Source organism: Buteo buteo, chromosome 17, assembly GCF_964188355.1.
Source record: "Buteo buteo chromosome 17, bButBut1.hap1.1, whole genome shotgun sequence".
In the NCBI taxonomy this organism is placed as follows: domain Eukaryota; kingdom Metazoa; phylum Chordata; class Aves; order Accipitriformes; family Accipitridae; genus Buteo; species Buteo buteo.
Genome location: NC_134187.1, coordinates 10,861,315 through 10,884,589, shown reverse-complemented (window position 1 = coordinate 10,884,589; position 23,275 = coordinate 10,861,315). Strand labels below are relative to the sequence as shown.

The 23,275-nt window shown below is 44.5% G+C and overlaps 1 protein-coding gene across 1 annotated transcript in view; it reads right to left on the bottom strand.

Annotated features, from left to right (window-relative positions):
- Positions 1-8,683: 8,683 nt before the first annotated feature.
- LOC142041190 (uncharacterized) overlaps positions 8,684-23,275 on the bottom strand; it is a 29,151-nt gene continuing 14,559 nt past the window's right edge. The window contains exons 5-11 of the mRNA XM_075049846.1: positions 22,424-22,639; positions 20,878-20,952; positions 19,256-19,354; positions 13,612-13,718; positions 12,779-12,898; positions 11,390-11,519; positions 8,684-10,929 (exon numbers count right to left, since the gene is read on the bottom strand). Of these exons, the coding sequence (XP_074905947.1) occupies positions 10,874-10,929; positions 11,390-11,519; positions 12,779-12,898; positions 13,612-13,718; positions 19,256-19,354; positions 20,878-20,952; positions 22,424-22,639 (803 nt within the window). The 3' untranslated portion in view covers positions 8,684-10,873. The remainder of the gene's footprint in view (positions 10,930-11,389; positions 11,520-12,778; positions 12,899-13,611; positions 13,719-19,255; positions 19,355-20,877; positions 20,953-22,423; positions 22,640-23,275) is intronic.

Below are 23,275 nucleotides of genomic sequence, written 5' to 3'. Positions count from 1 at the left end.
TCACCGCCGCTCGGGCCAATCAGCCGCCGACAGCGGGGGCGCGGGGGTGTGCCTGCGGGAGGGCGTGCGCGTTGCCGCGGCAACGGGCGATCGGCGGCGCCGCGGGCCAATCGCAGCCCCCCTGGGCGCAACGCCCTGTCGTTCACCTGCGGCGGCGGGGCGGCGGGGCGGCGCTCACCTGAGGCGAGGCTCGGTGCCCGCCGGGGCCGCGGTGGGCCTCGCTCCCTCTGTCCGCCATCTTGGCGCGGAGCCGCTTCCTCCCGCCGCAGCCTCCGCAGGGCCGGTACCGCTCCGCATGGCGGGTCCCGCCGGGGCGGGCTGGCCTGGCGTCGGGGGCACGGCTGGCGGTGCTTCCCGCGCAGTGCCGGTGGAGGTTGGCCAGGGCGAAGAGCCGGTGCTTGGCCTCCGAGCAGGCAGGCGAAACCCGGCGGGGAAGACTGTGTTGTCCAGCGATAACCCTGTTTTCCAAGAAAAACTGGAGTAGTCGTCTCCAGTAGAGCCCGAAGCGGCCAGCTTCGAGACACTACCAACGTCCCGTGGCAGTGGCTGAAATTCAGCCAGTACTGTAGAGGGTTTAATTCGCTTAAACCCTCCCGCTATGCTTTTGCATTAATTCCTTGGATTGAATTATTAATATCGCGCGTTACGTGTTCAGAGGATACGTGCTAAGAGGATGAACAGAAGAGCTGAGTTTTAGTCCACAGAGGTGCTTTACTCTTTTGTGAGTCAAAGTCCCTGTTTGTGAGTGGGTCATAATAGTACTTAATTAGTCCCACCGAAAATTGCAGGTGCTGCCAGATACATGTGTTCATTAGAAATAATGTGTATAAATGCAAGTGCTGCCATCATAACGTGTATGGGGTAAGAGGTTGCTCCACCACTTGGACGCAAGGCCTGTTCTCGTATGGAGTAGGGCCTATAAACTTCCTCTGACCCAAGGGCAGCCTGTGGGTTTTGCAGACCTGAGCTGTTGATACAGATAGGCACACAGTTTATTTTAACCCTGGTGCAGCTGGAAGTATTTCCTTCTTGGCCGTGTACAACCAATCTGAGACACTCATAGAACCGTAAATATTTGCTGTGCATATATACACCGAGATGTGTATCATATGTCAGTATTAATACTGACGTGCGGAAAACAGACTCCACAATCGGTGAGATTGTAAAGTAGGTATGTTTATTCAGCGCTGGGCAGCACGGGGGGGGGGGGGGGGGGGGGGGGGGTAGTCCCACCAAAGTCGTGCGCGCAATTGTGCAGGTTAAGTACATGTTCTACATACATATTCATTAGATTTCTGAGAAATGTTATACATATTCATTAGTTTTCCAGGAAACTATTAGCATATGCAAATGTCTTCTACGCAGGCGCATTGAAGGTCTCTGGTGGTCTTCGGGAGTCCTGTGGTGGTCTTCCATAGTCTTCCTCACTTGTCCGCTATTTGACCCTCCTCAGATGATTCTGCTTTCGGTCACGTAGGCCCATCTTGCTTAGCTTTTTGTGCCTGTTTCATCAAACCTTGTAGCAACAGTTAGCCTTCGCTGCGTCCTTGAGGCCTGCTGCTTGCAGGTGCCTCTGGCTCAGATTGAACAGCCCCATTGTGTCTCTCGTTCGCTATGTATCTATTCTTCTAATTATCCCACACTGCACAGTATGGTCTTTTACATATTTTGATACATCAGGGCTCGTTAGTGCTCTTATTATCTAAGTTCTCATTAGTGGTGTAAAATCATATGGTTAGTTTAAGCTAAATTATCTACAAGGATGAGAACTAAGGCAGGAGTTCTTATCTTTTCTGGCCCTATCTATTCAAGCAAGGTCTCTACTTGTGCCTTCTTAACAAGATCGTAAATACATAAAACATTTAATTAAGTTTTGTGATTGTTCATGGTTCCTTCTTGCTCATCACTCTCCCAAGTACCAGTCTCTGACAGGCTTAATCCTTGACGAACACCAGTCTTTGGTATGTAAAGTTACAGAGGGAAAATCATTAAGCAATTAGCAGTTTGTTCTCTATATCAATACTGTTTTTTTTCACTCTGAACAATGAGAAGGTAATGAGGGTGACTGTACTTGTCCTTTTGATATATTCCAGATCCTACAGTTAACACATTTTATTGTTTTAGCTACTTAGATTATTTTTAAACATGAACTGTTGCTGAGTTGTTTGAAATGATTTACTTAAAGGCTTTAAAACTGGCCTTTTTTTTTTAAATCCCCTGTGTTCCCTAATGGGTGTTTTTCTTCCTTAGGGCATATTTCATTTTTGAATAAACATGTTGTAAGTGCTGCTAAGACTGCTCTAATGATCCTATTATAAACTATTGTTTGTTTCTTTAGTGCTCCTTACGTTCTCAGCCCTGTGCACAGATGTTTAATTACCAACACTTTGATTTAATGTAGCAAAACCGGACTAATTTTAATCAATATACATGCATGCGTGTAAATAAATGGAAAAGGATTGTGCATTTTGTTGTAATCAGTCATTTAAAAAAATCAGTTTTCTCACAGATGGCACGTTGGGAAGCCTAAGCCAACTGTTTCTGCGGCATACACGCCTGAATTGATTACATTGTTCCTGCGGAGTTGAGAGAGGCTCTCCTCCTGTTAGTCTGTCCCTGTGTGAAAGAGGAATTCACAGGACTAGAGTGAGTCAGAAGAGAAAGCAGGAGCCTCTTGCTTGAGTTACAGCGTCCACTTGGAAACACCTAGATTCCGTTCTCGGTTCAAATGGTTTGTGAGGGCAAGTGTTCCAACTAAGATCTTGCAGTTGGACACTTTGCCTTCACTAGTATCACTGGCAGCTCTCATGTCAGGCTCAGATCTTCAGGGCCATTTTCATGAGATGAAAGAAATCTTAATTGAGTGTTCATATCTTTGTCAGCCAGGCTCAGAATAAAAATTGATGCAATTCCCTTGAGCTTCACTGCTTATTATACCCTGCAGACAACAAAGATACTGGGAAGAATAATGTGACTGTCACTTAACATCACAAAGCAGCTCTCCACAGCAGGATAGGCCGATGTGGAACTATTGAGTGGGCATAAAAAACTTCTCCACTTTCTCCTCCTCCGAAAAAAAAAAGGAAAGAAAGATTAAAAGAGTATTTTGAGAATGATTGCATTGTTTCCTGTACTTGGGGGAAGAGACAATAGGTTAATGATTCTAGTCTGACCCTCTATGAAAGATCTTCCATGCCGCAAGCAGCCCAGATGACCTTAGGCAAGACACTTCCTTTTCTCTGAGCCTTAATTCTCTCCTTTTTGCTAGTTCAGAGGGGATTTGCGAGGCTAAATGTATTAAAAATTCTGAACGGCTCAGCTAACAGTCATGGCAGCCAGACAAAATCTCAGAGGCAGAGAGTACTGGTGATAAACTTTTCTTCCCAGAGAGCAAAAAGACCTTGACATTGTGGGAGCAAATCGTCCACTTCCACAACAGTATGAGCATAAAGCCCTACACATATCTGCAAGTCAGAAGCAGCTGCAAAAGAACGATTCAGATTCCTTCAGCAGCATGACGCTTAACTCCTTCCCTCTCAGCAGGTAGGGAGGGAAGGAGTTTTGATATCACAGTGTTCCTCATTAGCCAAACTAGTTAGGTTTTTCAAAATCCATGTCTAGACAGGAGATTTGAACTTCTGTCTTGAGAGGGCCTGGCAATGTTTTACCAAACACAACTTATTTTTGAATAATCATATTTGAAAATTATACATGTGACAGCAGAACAGCTAGGATCAGGTAAATAAGAGGCCAGGCTGCATTCTCCTTCAGCTTCTTCAAAAAACTAAGTTCAACACCTGTGAGATGTCAAAACAATACAGCACTAAGATTGTTTTATGCTGATTTTTTTAATTCCACAGTCTCTCCCTTTTGTGCCATTCTTCAGTCTATCCTTGTGTAAAGGGAACTAGGCCTTAAGCCTCATTGTTTCTAAGACTATTCGTATCAGACATATAACTAATGATTAGAGGTTGCTTTAGAAGTGATTAATAGAATGCAGGTGCTTATAAAACAATATGCATAAGCTGCCTATTTGTCCCATGTGTAGCCCTCACCATGGCTGGCTTAATACCCAGTCAAGCTGAATCAGTAGAAGAAGGATCGTACATCTTAGACCTAAGACATAGGAGTAAGTGATTAACTTTAGAGCAAGATAAATTAATAGAATAGCCTGAGTGATTTTCAGAAATTCAAAGGTGATCTTTGATGTGTAAGAAGATAAGTGATTGTGGTGACCAGAGACCTTCTGCCTACGACCACTAACTTCAGAATCACCGGGACACGAGAATTGATGAGATAAGATGATGAATGATAACGACATGGGAACCGAGATCAACTGGAAAATTACAAAGACTTTGGACTGGGATAATAGGTGGTAAAAAGGTATACAAGACTGAGAAATTTTTGGAAGGTTGCCATTCACTGTGGTGGTGGCCCAACTCTGAGTTGTTAATAAAGCAAACCTAGAGAAACCCATGACTAAAATTCTTTAACACCTTGGCTAAAAGATGTTGGTTTAGACTTTAACACCTTGGCTAAATGATGTTGGTTTAGATTTACACTGTAATCATTACTTCTCCTCTGCATGCACTGAACTATTGCCAGGTTGCTTATGAAAGATGAAAGCAAGCTATTCTGCTTCAGCGTTTGCTCTGTGTGTGTGTGTGTGTGTGTGTGTGTGTGAGGGGAAGCCTACAGACCATGAGTGATAATTGTATGTAACCTCCACGGGCACAGTTCATATCACTTTATAATGAAAATATTGTCCAGTTTGGGGTTGGGGAAACTGAGGCACAGTGAGATGAACCGATTTGACCAACACCACAAAGGCTAGTGAAAGCGATAGGAACATCAAGCAAGTCTCCCACCCACTGCCTTCTTTGCCAGGGAATAAAAGGTGCAGTAACAAGCTGCTACTATAATTTTTTTTCTATAACTTTACTCTATGCATGTGTCTGCTACTCTACATTATAAAATTAAAAAAAAAGAGGAAAGGTGACTTTGCTTCTGAGACTCGGTTATTTTCCACACTGAACTACCATTTTTAAGTTAAAAAAGGTTTTTCAACATCACAGAGAAACTTATGTGTTTACATAGATACTGCAGTATGTAACACTGGATCCCCTCAATAGAATTTAGAAAAATCAATAGAATTGGTGCAGAAGATGTGAAAAATACCTGGGCTGAGAGCACAGATTGGCTTTTTGCTTCCTTAAAAACGATAAGAATGTATTGGAGTAAAAGCAAATCATTAACATATCAATGAGGGGAAAAAAAACCCTAAAATAAATTAGCCAGGAGGGGAACTTTCCTGTTGGTGACTCACACAGTGAAATCCTAGATATCCTGAAGTCAGCATTAACAAATTTTACCAGCCTTTTCCTCCAAGATGGATTCTGCTCAAGAAAACATGCTAATTCAGAGATTCAGTGGTTTCTTGTAAAAGAGATAAGAAAGCAGTAAGAATGTATGGCAATGAGTTCTGTGGTTATTGGATTTTACTTTTGTTTATTGAATTAATCAACATCACTTTGGGTTTCCTAATGTAATGTTCCAAGCTTCTGTACTTTTTGTTCTAGTTGATTGCTGTTAACAGTATGAATTATCTTTTACCAGCAAGAGTCAATTTAACTCAGTTCCAAACAGTTTAACTCACAACAGATGGATCAGAAAGTCAGGGTTAGAAAAGCAGCTAAAATATCACAGCATGACGTAAAACTTTTATTAGCACAAGACTGTGTTTCTGGGTTACTCGCTGTACGCTCAGGTTTTCTGAATATCAAACACTGAATAAAAATTCTTGTATTCATTTAGAGTATCAAAATCTGCTAAACTAAAAGAGCTGTGGCTCATTTATATCAGCCTTCATACAGCTGAGGAGCTATAAAAATGTCTAAAAATAACGTAATCTAAAATGGTACTTGCAATTTCGATATCTCAGTACTTTCACATGACCAAAAGTGAGTGCTGGAAATGGGAAATGTCCTGTATTTAGTGGCAGTCTCCCCCTTCCAGCCCTCAGCCTGGACTGGCCTCTCCATGAATCCTGGCAGGGTGAACGGGAGGAACCCGAGGGATGACCTGAACACTACCCGCTCAGCACAGTAGAAAGAGTTACCTTCTGGTGATAGTTATTTCTTTACACATTGGCTCTTTGAATGGGTTTGCAGATTGGGACGTTGGCAAAGATTTCCAGGAGGAACACAGTGGCAGGCAGCTGATGCTGCCAGAAGTGCGTGATAAAGTAAGTTATCACATCCCTGTAACTTGCACTACACAGAACCACTACCAAAGGAAAATAGTGCATGCAAAGAGAAGTCAAAGTTTGACAAGTTTACCAAGTTTCTAATATTCTCTTGATGGGACAATACAAGGGTCAATTCCTTTTACGGTGACTTTTTCCCAAGAAGACACAGGGAGTTTGTTTCTGAGACCAATGCATTACAGTGTCCTTTCAGTTCGGGAGGACGCGCCCTTTGCAGATGAGAACATCTGCGGAGCTGAATGTCAGGGATGGCACATACTGGAAAGTTCAATTGCCTTGAAAAGACCCCCGAGTCTGGTTCAGTACGATCACAGAAAGACAAGATTTCCTGTATCTGATCTTTGTAGCCCATGACTTAAAAACCCACTCTTCCTACAAGGAGCCAGCTACCCTTAATGGAGCAGGCCTGTGTTGTTAGCATAGTAAATAAATTCTTTTCTGCCAAGCAATTAGCATGTCTACCTGATACTCGGCTCTTGCAGATATGTTAGCTGTGCCACTGAACTGCAGATTGGGTGGAACCTTGATAATTATAGATAATTACAATGATCAATTACAGATAATTATGGAAGAGCAGGCCAAATTCCTCTCCACAGTTGCCCCACTTAACCCTGACAGCGTTACACCATAGTTTGAGTGTGAAGCAAAGCTTCAGCCTCTGCATCTGCATACTGCAGTCTATGAGTAAACACAGCTTTGTAGGTCAGGAGTTCATCAATTACGGCATTAACCACATCTTAATGCCTCAGATACCGTCTCGGGGACCCATCGCTTATGGATACAGCCCTATTATTAGGGATATAGCCATTCTTCCACCTTCAAAAGGCTTCCCACAAGAAAGAGCATCATTACAAAAATAGAGCAGACTGAGTTTAAGAGAAAGTTGAAACTTAAAGCAGTGTATTTCATCATTTGCAGCTGCTGCTGTAACAATTAATTGCTTGCTCCTAACCAGATCATAGATGTTCTCCCAGCCACACTTCATCCTGCCTCCCACGCCGAGGCTGCACCAGAGGCTTGATTTCCAGCGGCTGGGCTGTCTGCAGGCACAGGGAGATCTTTTGGCTGTTCCCAAGGCATGTGCCACTCAAGCAACTAATAAATTGCTTAGGGAAAAGGCAGGGGAGCCAGCTGGATCTGGCCCATGAACTGGCAATTAGGCTTAAACTGGGTTGATGAATGACTAAAGAGAGGCTACTCTAGATTTACCCTTCTAAGGGATAAGTTATCTGGAGGATAAAACCATTCAGCTATAGCACGAGAGCAATGCTACAACTTGTTGGAGGGATGTTGAATCTCCTGTCTGAGGACTTATGCTAGTCTCCAGCTAGTAAAGATCAGAGACTAGCAGAATTAGCATATCAAGTGCATTTTGTTTAACACTCCCGGTGCCAGAAGCAGCATAGCAGGCTGATGATCTGCACAGAATGGTTAATTCTCACAGAAGAGAAGGGGGTACATGTCTTAAAAGCATAGAAACCAGGGAGTAGCCTGAACACGCAGCGATGAAAGGAAAGGGGAATTTCATAAGGGCTCAAAGGTCTGCTTTTCAAAGGCACTGACCATCTGCAAAGACCATTTGTTAAGCCGAGTGATATTTTTTCAGCCCCTGAGGACTAGGAAGTGAAAGAATGGAAGTCAGCAGCAGTTGCCGAGTGCTTTGTGTTTTGGTTTGGTTAGTTTTTTAAACTCAGCCCCTTCACTGAGGAACCAGACCCTGAGCACGCCTTCCCATCCCTGGGAGCTGGCGTAGCAGCAGTGCTGGGGGATGCGGCGCAGAAAAGCTCCCGGCACGACCCCGGCCACATCAACCCGACGGTACCGGCATACCCCTCCCAACCACTCGCACCAATGGTACTGGTACAGCAGGTGAATCACACAAACAGCTCATAGCCACCAAATCTGCCCTGAAGAGAGCTTTGCAATTATTCAGGAAAGCCTACAATCAACAGTATTTAGTTGTAGGAGTGTATTTTCTTTGCCTACCTTAGAACATGTTATTAAATAATGTGCTGCTATAAACTATTGAGCCCATCTGCATTACAGTGATGACCTCCCATCTGTGAAACAGTGGAGGCAGAAGAAAAATACAGCTCTTATCCTGATACCGCTGATGTCAGTAAGAGTGGACTGATGAATTTGACAGAAAACCTGGGTGATAGAATTTGTAGCTGCTTGTCATCAGCACCACAGTCAACTTCTCAGTGTTACAGGTTTGGATTGTTCTTTTATCCCAACAACAGAAGAGCGTCATGATGATTTCCTAAACATAAAAGGGTTCAGATGAAGGAAATCTCTTAAAAAACATTTACAGTACCTCCTTAGAAGCTTGAAAATGAAATATTTTTAGCCAAAACCACATGCTCTTACTCACATACATACAAAATAATTAAATAAAACTGCTCATGAGGGCTGGGCTTTGGGCAAAAAGTTTTGATTTTTTAATTATAAAAACAATGAACATTTGAAATACTGTAACATGTTGAAATAAAACATAATTACACAGACATCAAAAAGTTTCCAAGCAGATATAGAGAAAAAAGCAGAAACAATCTGGAGTCTACCAATCTTGTGAGCTTCTCCATCATCTCTTTCATTCTTCTTTTTTTTTTTTTTTTGGATGACAGAGGTTATCTTCAATGCTAAACAAAGACCTTGGGCAACATCCTGGCCCCAATGAGGTCAATGAATGTTTTCCATTGGCTTCAGAGATAGCAGAACTTTACTCATTACCCACATACCCATTAACACATCGTCTAAATCCTTGAACTTGCTGTACTTGTTTCTCCAGTGAGGCCATGTATTTTCTTGTTATGCATCTGCTCCAAACCAGTTACTTTCCAGATAAAAGCTGGTTGGTCTATTGAGTCCATTCATAAACTGCCTGTATTTCCCCTATACTGAGACACAAACACCAAGATGTGCAGATTCTAGACAATGGGCTGCTAAGTGGTAACAATTAAGATTACCCCTCACCTGTCTGTTTGAAACAATCCTGCCGTGCTAAATTTCAGGGCACACTGTACAGCTAGCTACCCCCAAAATCACAGCACAAGAGAACTGCCCTTTAACATACAGTAGCTAAACTCCAAACACAAATACATTGCTGCAATTAATTGCTTCTCTGAAGGATATAGCTGCTTTGACAGGTACGCAACAGATGAAGGCTATCAGGTAAAAGTATTGAGCTGCAGGTAAAGCTCAGACAAGCCAGCATCAGGGACTGGGTGGCTGTGATGGCAGAAGCACAGAGCTCTCCTCTGGCTCCCTGATGCAAACAGGAGTGCTGCTGTAGAGCTTTAACGCCATTAACAAACATCCCTGGTTACTCAGTGTCCTACGTGAAATGAGTTTCACAGCATCAGCCCAATGTCTACAAAAGGACCGTGCATACGTTTAACATGCATTAATAACATAATCTTCCCACGCAATCTCCAAAGACACAAAGTCGAATGCAGATGGAGATTTGACAATCACTGTCTCATCCTTTGAGGCAGCACTCCTAGGCTGGGTCAGGTGGAGGCACAGTCTCAGGACCATCTGAAGAAACCGTCACAGCTACCGCTAGAGCTGCGGCTCCTCTAGGGATAAAGGGCTTCAGCTTTTAGTGGTGTCAGCTCAGCATTATTTATAAAACACACTACTCAATTGCAACACATTCCCTCCTCCATACTATAAGCCCTCTGACAATGAGAAATACAGACTCTTCAATAAATACTAAAACGACATTGTAAAAAATTCTGGCCACAAATTTAGTTTATATTAGAATATTTAAGTAACAAAATGATAAAAACTTCCAAACATCAGATTAAGAAGAATGATTTCAAAAAGTTACTTCAGTCTACTATAAGTACAAATGCAACATGCTTTGGACATACAGACTTTAAACTTCAGCCCACCATGAAATTTGAGGAGAAAAAAAGGGTTTAGACCATCTTTCCAAATAAGTTTAAAACCTCCTTTAGAAATTTTCCCTTGTGGAGCAAGCTAGCGTGACGTGGGTGAAAAGTTTATACTTATATGTCAGGGTATGAGGCAAAAAGCTGACTGTAGCAGCCAATAAGGATTTAAAAGATTTAGGAGGTTTGAGAACGATCCATGTTATTCACCCTTTGTCTCTGAACAATGCTTCCTTCTGTACATTACTAGCCTGTTGAAGAGCACCTCTGCAAAAATGCCAGAGGAGACCAGACTAGCTGGTGGAGCCTCCGTGGAAATGAAGTACAATCACGGTCAGGTATGTCCCGACCATTTCTACAATGGCATATAACACTACAAGTTGACAAACAACATGACAGTGAAAAACTGAAAGGACTTAATGCGACCAGTCAAAACCCATTCAACAGCTTTTAATCAAGGGCAGCAGTTTGTAATGAACAGCCACACTGGTTCAATGCCACCTCCTGTGCACAGCGTGCTCATTCTCTCCGTTTTCTCACACACTCACGCTCTCTGGCTCACTGCTCCTCTTCTCTTCCTCTTGCTGGGAGGTCTCCTAGAGCCTCTCTTTCCTTTGGGCTCAGCGCGGCATCGCAGAAAGCAGAATCCTTGCAGCTCATCGGCATGCCTGCCCCATTGGGTTGTCACTCTGGCAGCTGCGCAGCTCCCTCAAGTCTCTTTCTTCATTTTCTTCCTCTTCCTCCTCTCCTTTTTTCCAGGTACATCTGCCACACAAACAACAGGGGCCAGTGCACAAACCTTCCATGTGCAATCAGGTCCCTGGGAAATGTTGGCTTTTCGCCTGAAGAAGGGTATTTTGGGGTTCTTAGATGTGTTTTACAAGAGCCACCTACTTACAAGGGTAATCCAAAGTCATGGGGAGGGCTCTATGTTTTTAGTGGGCTCTGACTCACACATACATTTGCTTCCGCTTCACATTTAAAAGTGCTGTGCAAAAATTACTCCCACTAAATGCAATAGCAGTTTTGCTCATTAGCTCTGGCAGGAGCAGGAACAGCTATGTGTCACAGAAAAAAATAGAACAGAGCCTCTCTAAGAATTAACACGTACAGCTAAAGGAGAAGCATTTTGCGTATTCACTTAAAAATGCATTTGTGAACACTTCTCAGATTACGCATTATTCTGAAACCAAAATTCATCAAATGTGCAAAACCAATCACTTACTGTTATTGGGTGAATTATTAGCAACGTCCAAGGATTTTCTGAAGGAAGCACAGACTGCATCACTGCTATGTTTTGTAGATATCAAGTCCCTTGGGCCTTCTTCCATTCTTGTTTCCAAACCTTGCTGGGGCTTAATTGAAACAATATGCTTCACTAAGCATATGAGTTAAACGAAGCATATGCAAGTACAAAATATGAGAGAAAATGTCATTATTGGAGGGAATTAGAGTATTTAAAGAAACTGCAGGACAAATTCGTTTTTAAATGGTTAGAATATTCTGCCATGTCATCTACCTACCTCCTGTTTATTTGTTTTAGAAAGGATTAAAGTACTGAAATTGCCTTTCACTACCATCTTTCCCCTTGTTTTCCCCCGTGAATAGAAGAACAGCAAGATATATTGAGGTGAAAGTGCTGTAATTGTATAGTAAGACTGAAGACTAAGATGTGCCCAGTGACTGCTAAATGACCACAGTCCACAGCACTATTAAGATTATTTATTAAGGTACATACAAAGCTAAAGCAACTAATTGGATGTGCAAGAGAGAGAGAGGCCTGGCAGCACTCTGGTGACTCATGGGCTGTCCTAATGACCATTGGAAGGATTGTGGTCAATGAGTTAGTTAAAAGCTTTTCCCTTAAAATGGAAGCATCAGAAGTTCAGGGAGCACAATTGTCCCAAGGATCAGGAGAGACCACAGTGGGTCTGAGGGGAAGACAAATAATACTACACAGCTGTATGAGACCAGAGCAACATATTGCTAAAAAAACAATTAGGACATTTTGGGGGGTGCCCCCCCCGCCCTCTCCTCATTTCACTGAGCAGCAAGGACATCGCAGCCAAGGACTGGTCCAAATCCCAGTCAACACTCTGTTCCTTTGTACTTCCCATCCCAAATGAGCTGACATTTTCCACAGCCTTTGTCTGTTGCACTCTGAGACATTTTCCTCTCAATAAGCTTTTCACTGGTATAACATTGGTCTCGCTTTATCTTCACACTGGCTTTTGGGAACCGCCTTTGCATTACTGTTAATATCTCCAGGTGACCTTCTGCCATAGATAAAACACAGCCCAGTTGTACACTAAACTTGGAGTGCATCTGCCTGAGAAAGCATTTTTTCTTCCATGATTAAAGCCATCTGCTCCTCTCTGCATTGCAAAATCAAACTGTTTTGTAAGTATGTTAGGGAATACCGTGTTGCAAAAACCCACTGGTCACTGTGCTCACCCTTCTTTTATGGGAGGGCAGGGAGAAAAGAAAAGAGAAGAGGAAGCCAGAAGATGGAGAGGAAAAAAAGCCCCCCTTAGGTCACATCATCCTAATGGAGAAGACATCCCCCTCTGCTCTTGGAAAACCAGACGCTACTCTGGGAATACAAAATACTCACATGCCTCAGTCCAGCTCCACCCCTTGCTTCCTTCACTTCAATTTTCTTCTTCTTCTCCTGTGTTTTGCTTTCGAGTCCGGAAAGGCAGAAATGAATGCCTGCTTTGCCTTTTGGCAAATCCTGAAATCATCAGAGATTTTATAAGAGGAGGTCTAGGATGTCCGATTCCTGTTTTTTTCAGGAAAACTGATTACCTCCAAGAGCGTGTGCTGACAGCATACGAGCAGGACATCTCTCTGGACAAGGTACACACCTCGGCTTAAGACAGCTGTTTGCAAAAAGCTCAGCACGCTCCTTCCCACTGCTGCCAAAGAGGGACATTTCCCTGGGCTTCTAGAAAGCATTTAAACAGCAAGCCTTCTGCTTCTACCTCTCCACCTAAGCTACGACTGTAGCACTGTCAGCAAACCCCCTCACTTAAATAAATACATCCCAATCGCCTGGGAAGGTGTGAAGGCTGGTGTCAGCTGTGGACTCTGTACACCTCTGTTAAGTCCCAGGTATTTGGGAAGGTCAGCAGCAGTAGAAAGAGTTCATTCCCGCAGGGTGGCAAACGCCTGATGTTTGCTGCTCAGGACAGCGATGCCGTCCGGATCATGATTTCCCAGAACCAGCCAGCTACCCTAACCCATCTCACACGTCCTGCAAGTGTGTCCCCCAGCTCCAGCTTCTCAGAAAGGCCACTCAGGGGAGTGACCACACCAAGTGCCTCCTCCCAGTGTGAGAGAGCCCTCCTGACCGGAGGAGCCCGGCTCTAGGGCTGGGCTGGACCCCCCGGTCTGGCTGACCCCAGTGCAGCAGGTCTCCCTTGGTCATCAATGCCACTGCCTCACCTTCTCCTTTTCGCCCCCCGTCTGATGCCCCTCATCTCCCGTCCAGTTTCCCCACTCTTCCGTGGGAGCCTTCCAGTCAGAATCCAGGTCAATTGCTGAAGGATCATCTAGTAGGACAAACATATGAGTGAGTTATGTTCAAATCCATACTACTTCCCGGGTTCACGCTAGTAACACAAACGCTGCAGAGAATATCTGTCATCTTCCTGCTTGCCAATGGGATGTCTGGGTGTGCATGTATGCGCATGCGTCTTAAACGTATTTTAAAAAGTGTACGTTGACTGCTAATTCACAATTAGTGACTGCACTCTTCAGGACAGGAGGAAAATTAAAGAAGGGCAGAAAAACACATACAAGAACAAAAGCCCTTCCAGCCTGCGCTTCAGGAAAACAAGTCGTACAAAACTAATAGCATGGCTTGTCAAACATTTTCTTTTAATTTCATGGAGAAGGATTCAGGCATATCCAGAAACATTGGCAGACTCAGCAGGCTCTTCCACTCACTGCAACACACCATCCTCAGGGCAATTATTTGTATGGAAGAGTAATATTAGCAAAGGATTTGTGCATTTGTTAATGCTCTCACTGGCATTTTCTTTCCTATAAAAAATAGAACCAAGTGCATTCTGGACTTCATCTTCCTTTTCCATTTTCTTTTCTTGAATGTAAGCCAGAAAGGCACCATCACGGCATAGATTTCCAAAGCTCCCTAACATGCAACTCTAAATATGCATGAAATAGATAACACTCACCCTGCATCAGTTCTGATCAATTCATAGGGGCTAGGCAAAAAACTTTTGAAAATCTTTTGGGTTTCTGTATCTGCCAGCATCTGGTACCTTTGAAAATCTGGCCACAAGCCCTCAGCTGCCTCTCCACAAAGCACTGGCAAATGATCCTCAGGCAAGAAGGCAAAACAGACAAGTCTAATTCCTTTTCCCAGACTGAATGAGGTGCAAAATAGCAGATAAATCAGCATAAGATGTTGAAAGGACTACTTGATTATTTTTTAATGGTTTGAATGTAACAATCTTAGGTCTTATCCTAACAGGGAGAAAGACTTTGAAAACACAACATATAATAATAACTCTTAGCTGATCACGTCTCTTAAAATAAAAACAAATACAAAAAAATCCCAAGCTGGATGGAAAAACTTCTAGTTGAAGCAGGGCCAAAACCAAAAGCATGCTGGGGATGATAAAAGAAAACTGTTTCCAAAAAGTTGCTCTGTCCAGTTTGCTGCCAAATGTTATAAACACAATTATAAACATTGCTCAAGTTTCTCAGTTTAAAATCCATGCCCTGTACATAGACACTATTTCTTTCCTTCTTCAAAAGGGATAGGAACAAGTGTTTTTGAATGCATTCCCCAACAAAATTCCAGTCTAAGTATTTTAGGCAAATGAATGCATCTAGGTTTGAGAGGTGCACAATATACATGGATGAGTTGGATGTCTGAAGAACAGTTTGTGTAAGCTGCAGCATGGGATACCACCACCAAAAAGCTTCTGCTGCTTCTCCCCAGTTAGGTTACCTGAGGGTCTGGCTCACAAATTCTGCAGGATTCAGCTGTCCTGCACTCCCCACGCTGTACCTACGCTACAAGGTGCATCAGGGTGAGGACACAGCAAGCCCCAGCTCCTCAGCCCACGCGGTGCACATTCTGCCTCTGCGCTGATATACCACAAGTGTGCCGTGGCAGCAAAAAATAAAGGCAAAACCATGCTGCTGCTGCTAGAGAGGAGGTAAATTCTGGCTACCGGGAAGGTACACAGCATGACGCAGGGACTGGTGAAATGGCACTGAGACTTGAGGAATGACAGTCCCTCCTGAGCTGCACGGCAGCAGCTCTGCCGAGGGATGCTCTCGTGGGTGTGCAAGCAAAACGGACTGGAAACCACGACTGTCGTTTTCACTTATTTAACTTCTGATCTCTCAAAAAGTACGTTTATGTACTTCTTTTTAAGCGTTAAAATAGTTTTAATGGCTAACTTCCTGCAATGGATGGGCTTACATTCACACTTCGCCCTCGTCATGTGGGTAGGTATGAAGCTTGGCCAGGCAGTGGTGACTCTGCCCCATCTCAGAATTACTTTTCCTAAAGCATTATGTCCCAGGGGTGTTTAAAATAAACTCAGAGTAAAATTCAGTGCAATATAAGATTCTTTACAATTTGCTGGATTTGATGGGAAAATCGGATTAAATGTACTTATCCTAGAGCTCTGTTTTAAAACCTCTCCTTTTGTGTAGTGTATTTCCCTTCGACAGTGACATCTCCTGGAATGCCTTTAAACTTTGAATATTCTCTAATATTTTTAAATCAGCAACTGGTTCTCCTTGGGTCATAAATTCTTGCACAGGCTAAAACCAGCCAGTAATTCCTTCAGCAGGAGAAAACCATGAACACAAAAAAAGAACCTGCCGTGCAGCAGCAAGTGCTCCTGCTCCCATGGTGGGTTTAGCACTAATGGAGGTGATCTCTTCCAGCGCATCTATAGACCAACATCTTGGTAATACTCACTGCTCATTTTTACAAAACCAGTGCTATTAAATGCCATTTTCCAGCCAGGTTCTTGCTTGCAACCCACCTCAGTCCCCCAGGAGCTCCACAACCCTGCAGAACAGGCGAGAAAGGTGCCTGGCAAAACCAAAGCAGTTCCCAGGCTCAAAAATAAAGTGAATTATGCCAGGAGCGGAAGAGATTCACACACCCCCCTTTCTTTTCTCTTCTTGGCAGGGATGAAAAGTATGCAAACACTAATGAGCAGGGAAAACTGAAGATGAAAGAAGTTGCCCACTTTGGGGCCCCCTTCCCTCACGGAAGAGTCCTGGCCACCTCAACCTCCTGGTGGGACTGCAGGGACCGCAGCCATCAGTGCCAACCATGTGGCTTCAGCTCCCAAGACACTGCATACCGCTAGCTAAGGAAGGCTTAGATTGCTAAGGACTAATTGTTTGAATATGCAGAGACAATGACTGATGACAGCACGAGGATTACAGAATCGCTGAGGCTGGAAGGGGCCTCTGGAGATCGTCCGGTCCCACCCCGCTGCTCAGAGCGGGCTCAGCTACAGCAGGTTGCTCAGGGATGTAGCCATCCAGGTTTTGAGTATCTCCAAGGGTGGAGACTCTGCAACCTCTCTGGCCAACCTCTTCTGCAGCCTGACCACCCTCACCATAAAAAAAAAAAAAAGCTTTTTCTTATGTATACGTGGAAATTTCCTGTACTTCGTACCCGTTGCCTCTTGCCCACTCTCTGGGCAGAGCAGAGGCACCCACCCATCGGGTGTTCACACACAGGGATGGACTCTGCTGGACCCGCTCCAGTATGCCCATGCCCATCTTGGACTGGCGAGCCCAGAACAGGGCGCAGCGCTCCTGATGCGACAACGATTAAGAATTAACCATCGGCAACATGTATCATGAATGAATGTCAACCTAGCAGTGTGTTGTTAAACAACAAAACCAGCCTGATTTATCAGTCTTTTAAACGCTCCCATATCACAGCGACCACTCAGTTCCCTAACTGCTCGCTCCCTCTCTCCCTCTATCTATATATGCTTTCCATTGCAACAACACTTAAGCCTCAAACCTTTTGTGAGTTAGGCTGTTATTATTACCGGTACTTCACAAAAAGATAACCTGATGCAGAGCGGGGAGCTGGCCAAGTCTGCTCCGCGAGCCGGGGCAGAGGCAGGAGTCAAGCATCCAGCTCCTTCCTCTGTACCAGCCCAGCACGAAACAAAGAGACTCATTAAATGTACTGATCTGGATTTGATAAAATGACCCCAGCTCATATTCAGGTTATGAATGGCATTTTTTTTTTAGTTCACAGGCCTGCAAGAGCTAACAGGCCTTGTTTAACTGTCAAAGAGCTGATTTTGCCTGCAGCGCAGACCTTAATGCCAACCATTACCTCACCTAAATTCAGGGAATACATGTTCGTGACACTCCCTTCTGCGTCGATATCAAAGCTCATGATTCAAAGGAAAAAAACTACTACTGCTAAGAAGCAAGCTGTAAGGCAGGCAGAAATCCTTCCATTTCTGCTTTCAATCAAAATGCTTCTGCTCCAATGTTTGCAAGAACAAGCTGCTGAATTTGCTCCTATCTGTTCTGCTCTCAGACAGACACGGCACTGAAAAAGCAGAGCTCTGCCTGGCTTTGCAACTGCAGATCAGCGTGCCAAGGGTGACACGTGCTAAATGCAACGCGAGGAAACGTGCTGAAGAGCTACCTACGTTTCCTCCACCGGCGAGCCTGGGCTCACCAGTTGCAAATGGCCGGGTGCTCACCAGCAGCAACGTGGGGGTAAACTAACAGCACTAAGGGAAGGGAGTACTTGGGGTTGGGTTTTTGGGAGGTTTTCTGGGTTGGGTTTTTTTTTTTTCCTTTAAAGCAAACCATGCTATTTTTAAAATCCTTTGATGGCCAAACTGATGCATCTGCTGCAAAGTCTCAGTTACTGCTGGGCAGAGAAGCAAGACAACCGCAGCCTTTTCTCCTCAATGCATTCAACCTCTCTGGGCTCTCCTGTAGTTAAGGCAATCGGAACAGCTAGAGCAAGAAGGGGTCTGCTTGGCTTGTCAGCCATCATTCCTGCAAGAGCAGGGTAAGGCCTCCCAACAACGGGGGTATAAATAGATACTTCACTCGATCCTGACCATAAAGGTCAAGAGAAAAGGCCACACTCTTCATGCCAAATTATTCCAGCCACTCAGGACCCACGCTGGCCTTTCAAGCAGCCTTTAAAAGTAAAAAAAAACATTACCAGTCATAAAAAGACTGAAATCTCCGATTGCTACAGTCCACTGGAGTTGGATTCTGCATCTGGGTTCTGGGTATTACAGAGGAAATTTTAAGTTTTGGCAGAGGTACCCCGTGCTCTAGCAGCGCCCTGTCCTCCCCGCGGCTCTTCCCCGGCCACCCCACCGAGCCCGGGCCGGGGGCTGCAGGGAAAGGGGCCACTCAGCCCCACCTTCCCCACCCAGTGATGGGAGGGAGAGAACACAATGCTTCAGTTATGACTTTGAATTCGTTTCACAGATTTGGTAATCTGAGATGATTGCTAACATGTGGGGGTTTTTGGAAGCACAGAGCCCGTGCTGTTGCCTCGGGCTCAGGAAGTCCCTGACCCACTCCGCTGGGTGTGGGGAGGGACACGAGGGGAGGATCGCCCTGTGCTTGCCTTGTTCCTCTGCTTATCTGCCAGCAACAGCCATGTGCAACTGCTGGAGCGAGGACGCGGGGCTACCAGAGCCTTCAGACAGCCTCCCTACAGCTGGTCTTGCCACCCAGAGACTCTAATTACACTTTGCACAGCAGTACCTACACACTGAACAAGACTGTACCTACCGCAACCCTTTTTTGTTACCTTCTAAGTAAATACATAAATAAAATGCACGTTCTCGCCCTTCTCAAGGGTCCCACGCCGGGCACCTGCTACTCTGACTGAGTTCACCGTAGCTCTGGGCACTGGCACAAAACCAGACCCAAACTGAATTTCTCCCTCACTACCAGTCCTGTGCGAATGAGCCACTTGGGAGGTGGACCCTGACTTTTGAGGCTTAGGAAACAGACTGAAAAGGTATCAGCGTTGGTACGCTTACTTGTCTTTCAATAGAAAAAGAGCCAAGAGACGTACCCTGTCCCTGCCACGCATCGTCTGCGGGGAGGAAAGTCGAGCTGGTGTGCCAACAGCATCTGGAAGGACTGTCCTCAGATGATTTACTCTTCACATTATCTGCATACAGGAAAGCGTCTTTTTTAAAAATGAAAACAACCAAAAACCCCCAACCTAAAAGATAATCACATAGGTATACTCACAGTATTAAAACCAATTAAGCATGCCTTTATCTGCTCACTACGTCACGATGCCTGGATGTTATGTAATTTAAGCCACGCATTAATCTATGCTGCTCATCACAGTGGATTTATTAACGAAGGCTGGACGAGGACACTACATGTGTAAGTCGTGAGAAACAACCCAGTCAGGAGTGGCTACACTAACAATATTCAGAGATGTAAACTTTTGACACATCTCTGCTGGGGATGTAAGAAGGGAGCTGTAGTTCCTGCAGAACAAAAGCTGCATCCAGTGTATCCAGCTCCAACTCCCACTGCCTTCAGTGAGAAGGCTTCTGCTCATTCTAACAGAAATCCATAATTACCAAATGGATTAGTCTAAGAAAGAGGACATGTGAGAGAGAGCTGCTGGAGGAAAAAGAAGAGTTAAAGTTTTTTTTATTATTATTTTCAACAACTAAAGTGACCGGTAGGATTCACATGCCTCCCTGAATGAATCCCTTTAGCCCCTTTCTAAGATCTGTACATAACAGACTAGTGTTTTCTTAATTTCTTTCATACAGCAGGGTTTTTTTCCCATCTCTGATTTTTCCTTTCTTCCTTTCACCAAAAGAACTTCTTTGTTTATGCAGTTTTGCTCCCTATCGGCTTGTTTTTTTATTGCATAAATGCAGATGTTAACAAATATTTCTCCCTGTTGAGTAATTGTACATTAGGAACTGCTTGAATCCACTGATGCAGTGTTGGAAAATAGATGATAAAATATGGCATGTATTATATTGACTACCACGTCTGGCTTTAGAAGCTAATTTCAGTGTTCTGGCACATGCTGTTTTGTGCACGGATGTCTATCTATATGTATCTATGCTTGCCTTTAGCATCTCTAAAAAATTCAGTGCTCAGAACCAGGCAGTGAGAAGGACAGACAGTTGCAGAGAGGCAAAGTGGAAGCCAGAAATGAGGCCCAAGATTAATGCAAAACCAGAAGATGCTCCATCCTTCTCAAGGCCTTGCATGGAGAGGCTCAAGCCGAAAATCCCTTGCTGTGCTGGAGAGGAGGCTGCTGGCCAGGCAGCCTCTAACAGGGCCTCTCCAACCTGGGCATTTGCTCCCTCCCTCGGTCTGAAATTCTCTGAATTTGTTGGTCATCAGAACACAACAGAAACCTTCTGTGCGAGTAAACCTAACGGAGAAAGAATTTGCTGGGGAGGTAATTTTTTTTAAATTTATTCCACGATGAGACACGAGTTTGGAAAGCGCTTAATAGAATATTCTCATGTCACTCCTTAAAACGCTCGTGCACTGGATTGCACATGCAAGCAAGCTCTACAAGGGAGAGCGACTAATGAAATGTGGCTCCAAGGGAAAAGACCATACATAAGCAATGAGAGTACTTTTAAGCCAAGCACCTGAGAAAGCGATAGAAGAATTCAGATAGAAATCCAAAGGGAGGCCACTCACCTAACTCCCTGGACAGCTCTGATAACGTCCCAAAGGTCACAGAACAGGATTTTACTTCTGCAATATCCCATGTTCCTGCATTTAAAATGCAAACAAACAGTAACCCAAAATGTGATCGCACATTCACAGCTGGCGACTGCAATTTCTACCTGACGCTCCCAATCTCATTACAGCCCTTCCATGTTCTCTCCATCCCAAGCCTGCAGCCACTGCTGTTGCTGGAGAAGGACCAAGCAAGGAGAAGTTATCTTGTATGGACAGCGAGAGTCCAGCCTAGTCACCTTGTACACCTTCTCAGCCCTTCAAAGTGCACGTCACACCAGCACGGCAATTCTCTGGGCTTAATCAAACTCCTCACTTATCTGAACTGATGTCCCCTTTATGTACAACTGGCAGAAGTTGTCATCACGTATCAGCTTGGAATTTTGCCTTTTGAAAGCATTAAGTAAAAAATGGTACTAGCGTCCTCCCCCCATCAACCCTATACTTTGAAAAAAAAGCAGAGAAAGCAACTCATGTAAGGGCAACCTAAGACCATTTTCTGAATCATCAGAGTACTGGATTACTGCTACTGAAGGCGAGTCATCATATGGCCTTATATACCAATCAATCCAGCCATCAAGCTTGATTAATCAGTGAGATTGTAATGAAAATCAAATCCTTTGAAAATTAACCAAAAAACAGCATTAACCACTTTAACTTTTAACTCGTAACTCTCCCACCCCCTGCAAGAAGTCAGAAGGAGAGATATAAAGAAAGACATAAAGTCCATTTACCACATCATTATTAATTATTGGTATTTCTCTAGAATCTACAGTATCACCCACAGTAGAAATACAATGTGAGACATAATTTTGCCATAAAAATTAAACCATGATGGAAACGAAAAGTCATCAAATACCAGTGAGAGAGCTGATATCAGCGTCTCCTAATCTTTAGCCTAATGGCCTGGCAGTCCATCCCTTCACTGCTTTAAAGGTGTCTGAGGTTTTAGAGACACAAGTTTCCCACCTCCAGCTTATGTTACACAGAGAATGTCCCAAAGGCACAACTGAGACCCAAAGTAGCTCTAAATGACCTTATTTGGACACAAAGAAGGAGTGAATCAGCTGGAAAGCTGGGCAAACTGTGTAGGTACAGCACAGCACTGACACAGCACAGACTACTTCCAACTATCAAATACCCAAACTGATTTAGGAATACCCTGCCTCATACTGCTTTGAAACACACAGATATATCCTGAAGCCTATCTCTGACCACATGTGAGCATCCTTGGAAGGAAAGGCTTTGGTTGCAAAGGAACCAAACACTAAATACCTGCGGGCAGAAAACAACTTGCACTCAACCGGTAGTCTGCAACACAGAAGAAATTCCTGCCATAAAGATCCCTCTTTTCACATTGCTGGAAAATAAATGACAGCTAGCAGAGTTCAAAGGGGGTGGACAACCCTGTGTGTGTGCAGGACTAACGTCGGTGGGGCTGTGCTCTGCCGGACGCGGTAATTCATGAAGCTTTCCCTCTGCAACACTTAACGTCGACACTCACCTACATTGGAGAAAACATCCTCTTCTGACCGGGAAGGTGCCAGTTCCTCCCGTATGGCTCCTGAGGCCTTCAGCACAGCCCCACACTCTGCCTTGGCAATGAAAGCACCTTTTCCGCTGCCACTGGTGTCCTCTGTGAGTGGCCACACCGCTCCCTTCTCATCCCAGTCAAAGGCTGGCTCAACCGCTGAGCTACCCAGGGATGCTCTGCTGGGGTCTTCTCGGGAATAAACAATATCACAGGGGTCATCATTATTTTTAATTACAATGAAGAGCTTGTACAGGGGAAACAACACAGCAAAGCCTGATCTAAACCCATCAGACGTAATGGCTATACTCCAACTGAAATTATTGTCAGATACAATGACAGTAAAGCAGTGCCCCTGGGATGGGACACTGAAGCAGCAAACGTGAAGGCCATGTGAGAAGGAAGGCACCACGCAGTCCAGCAATGAGTCCCACAGGAGATGACGCTAAACCGCAGAGGCCTTGGGCATCCCTCCGTGACTGCAAGGGTGGCTCAGTGCCTCCAGCGGCCAGCTGGGGACCCAGAGCAGTAAAGGGAGACAAAGAGGACAGCAGGACCTCCAGGGAAAAAGAAAGCAAACCTCTTGGATGTTGGTAGTTCAAGGATGCTAGAGAAATCAGCGCCAGGCATAGGGATATTATAAATAACGACGTGTTTTTCCAACATCTATTGTTCCAAAGGACTCCCAAAGCACTTTAGGACTCAATTTCTTGTGACTCTGGTGGGGAGGGGATCGCTGCTGGCATCAACCCCACCTTAATGATGCTACTGCTGCTTCTTCCCTACTAGGAAACAGCAATTGGCGCTTAGCAGGGTTAGGGCTTC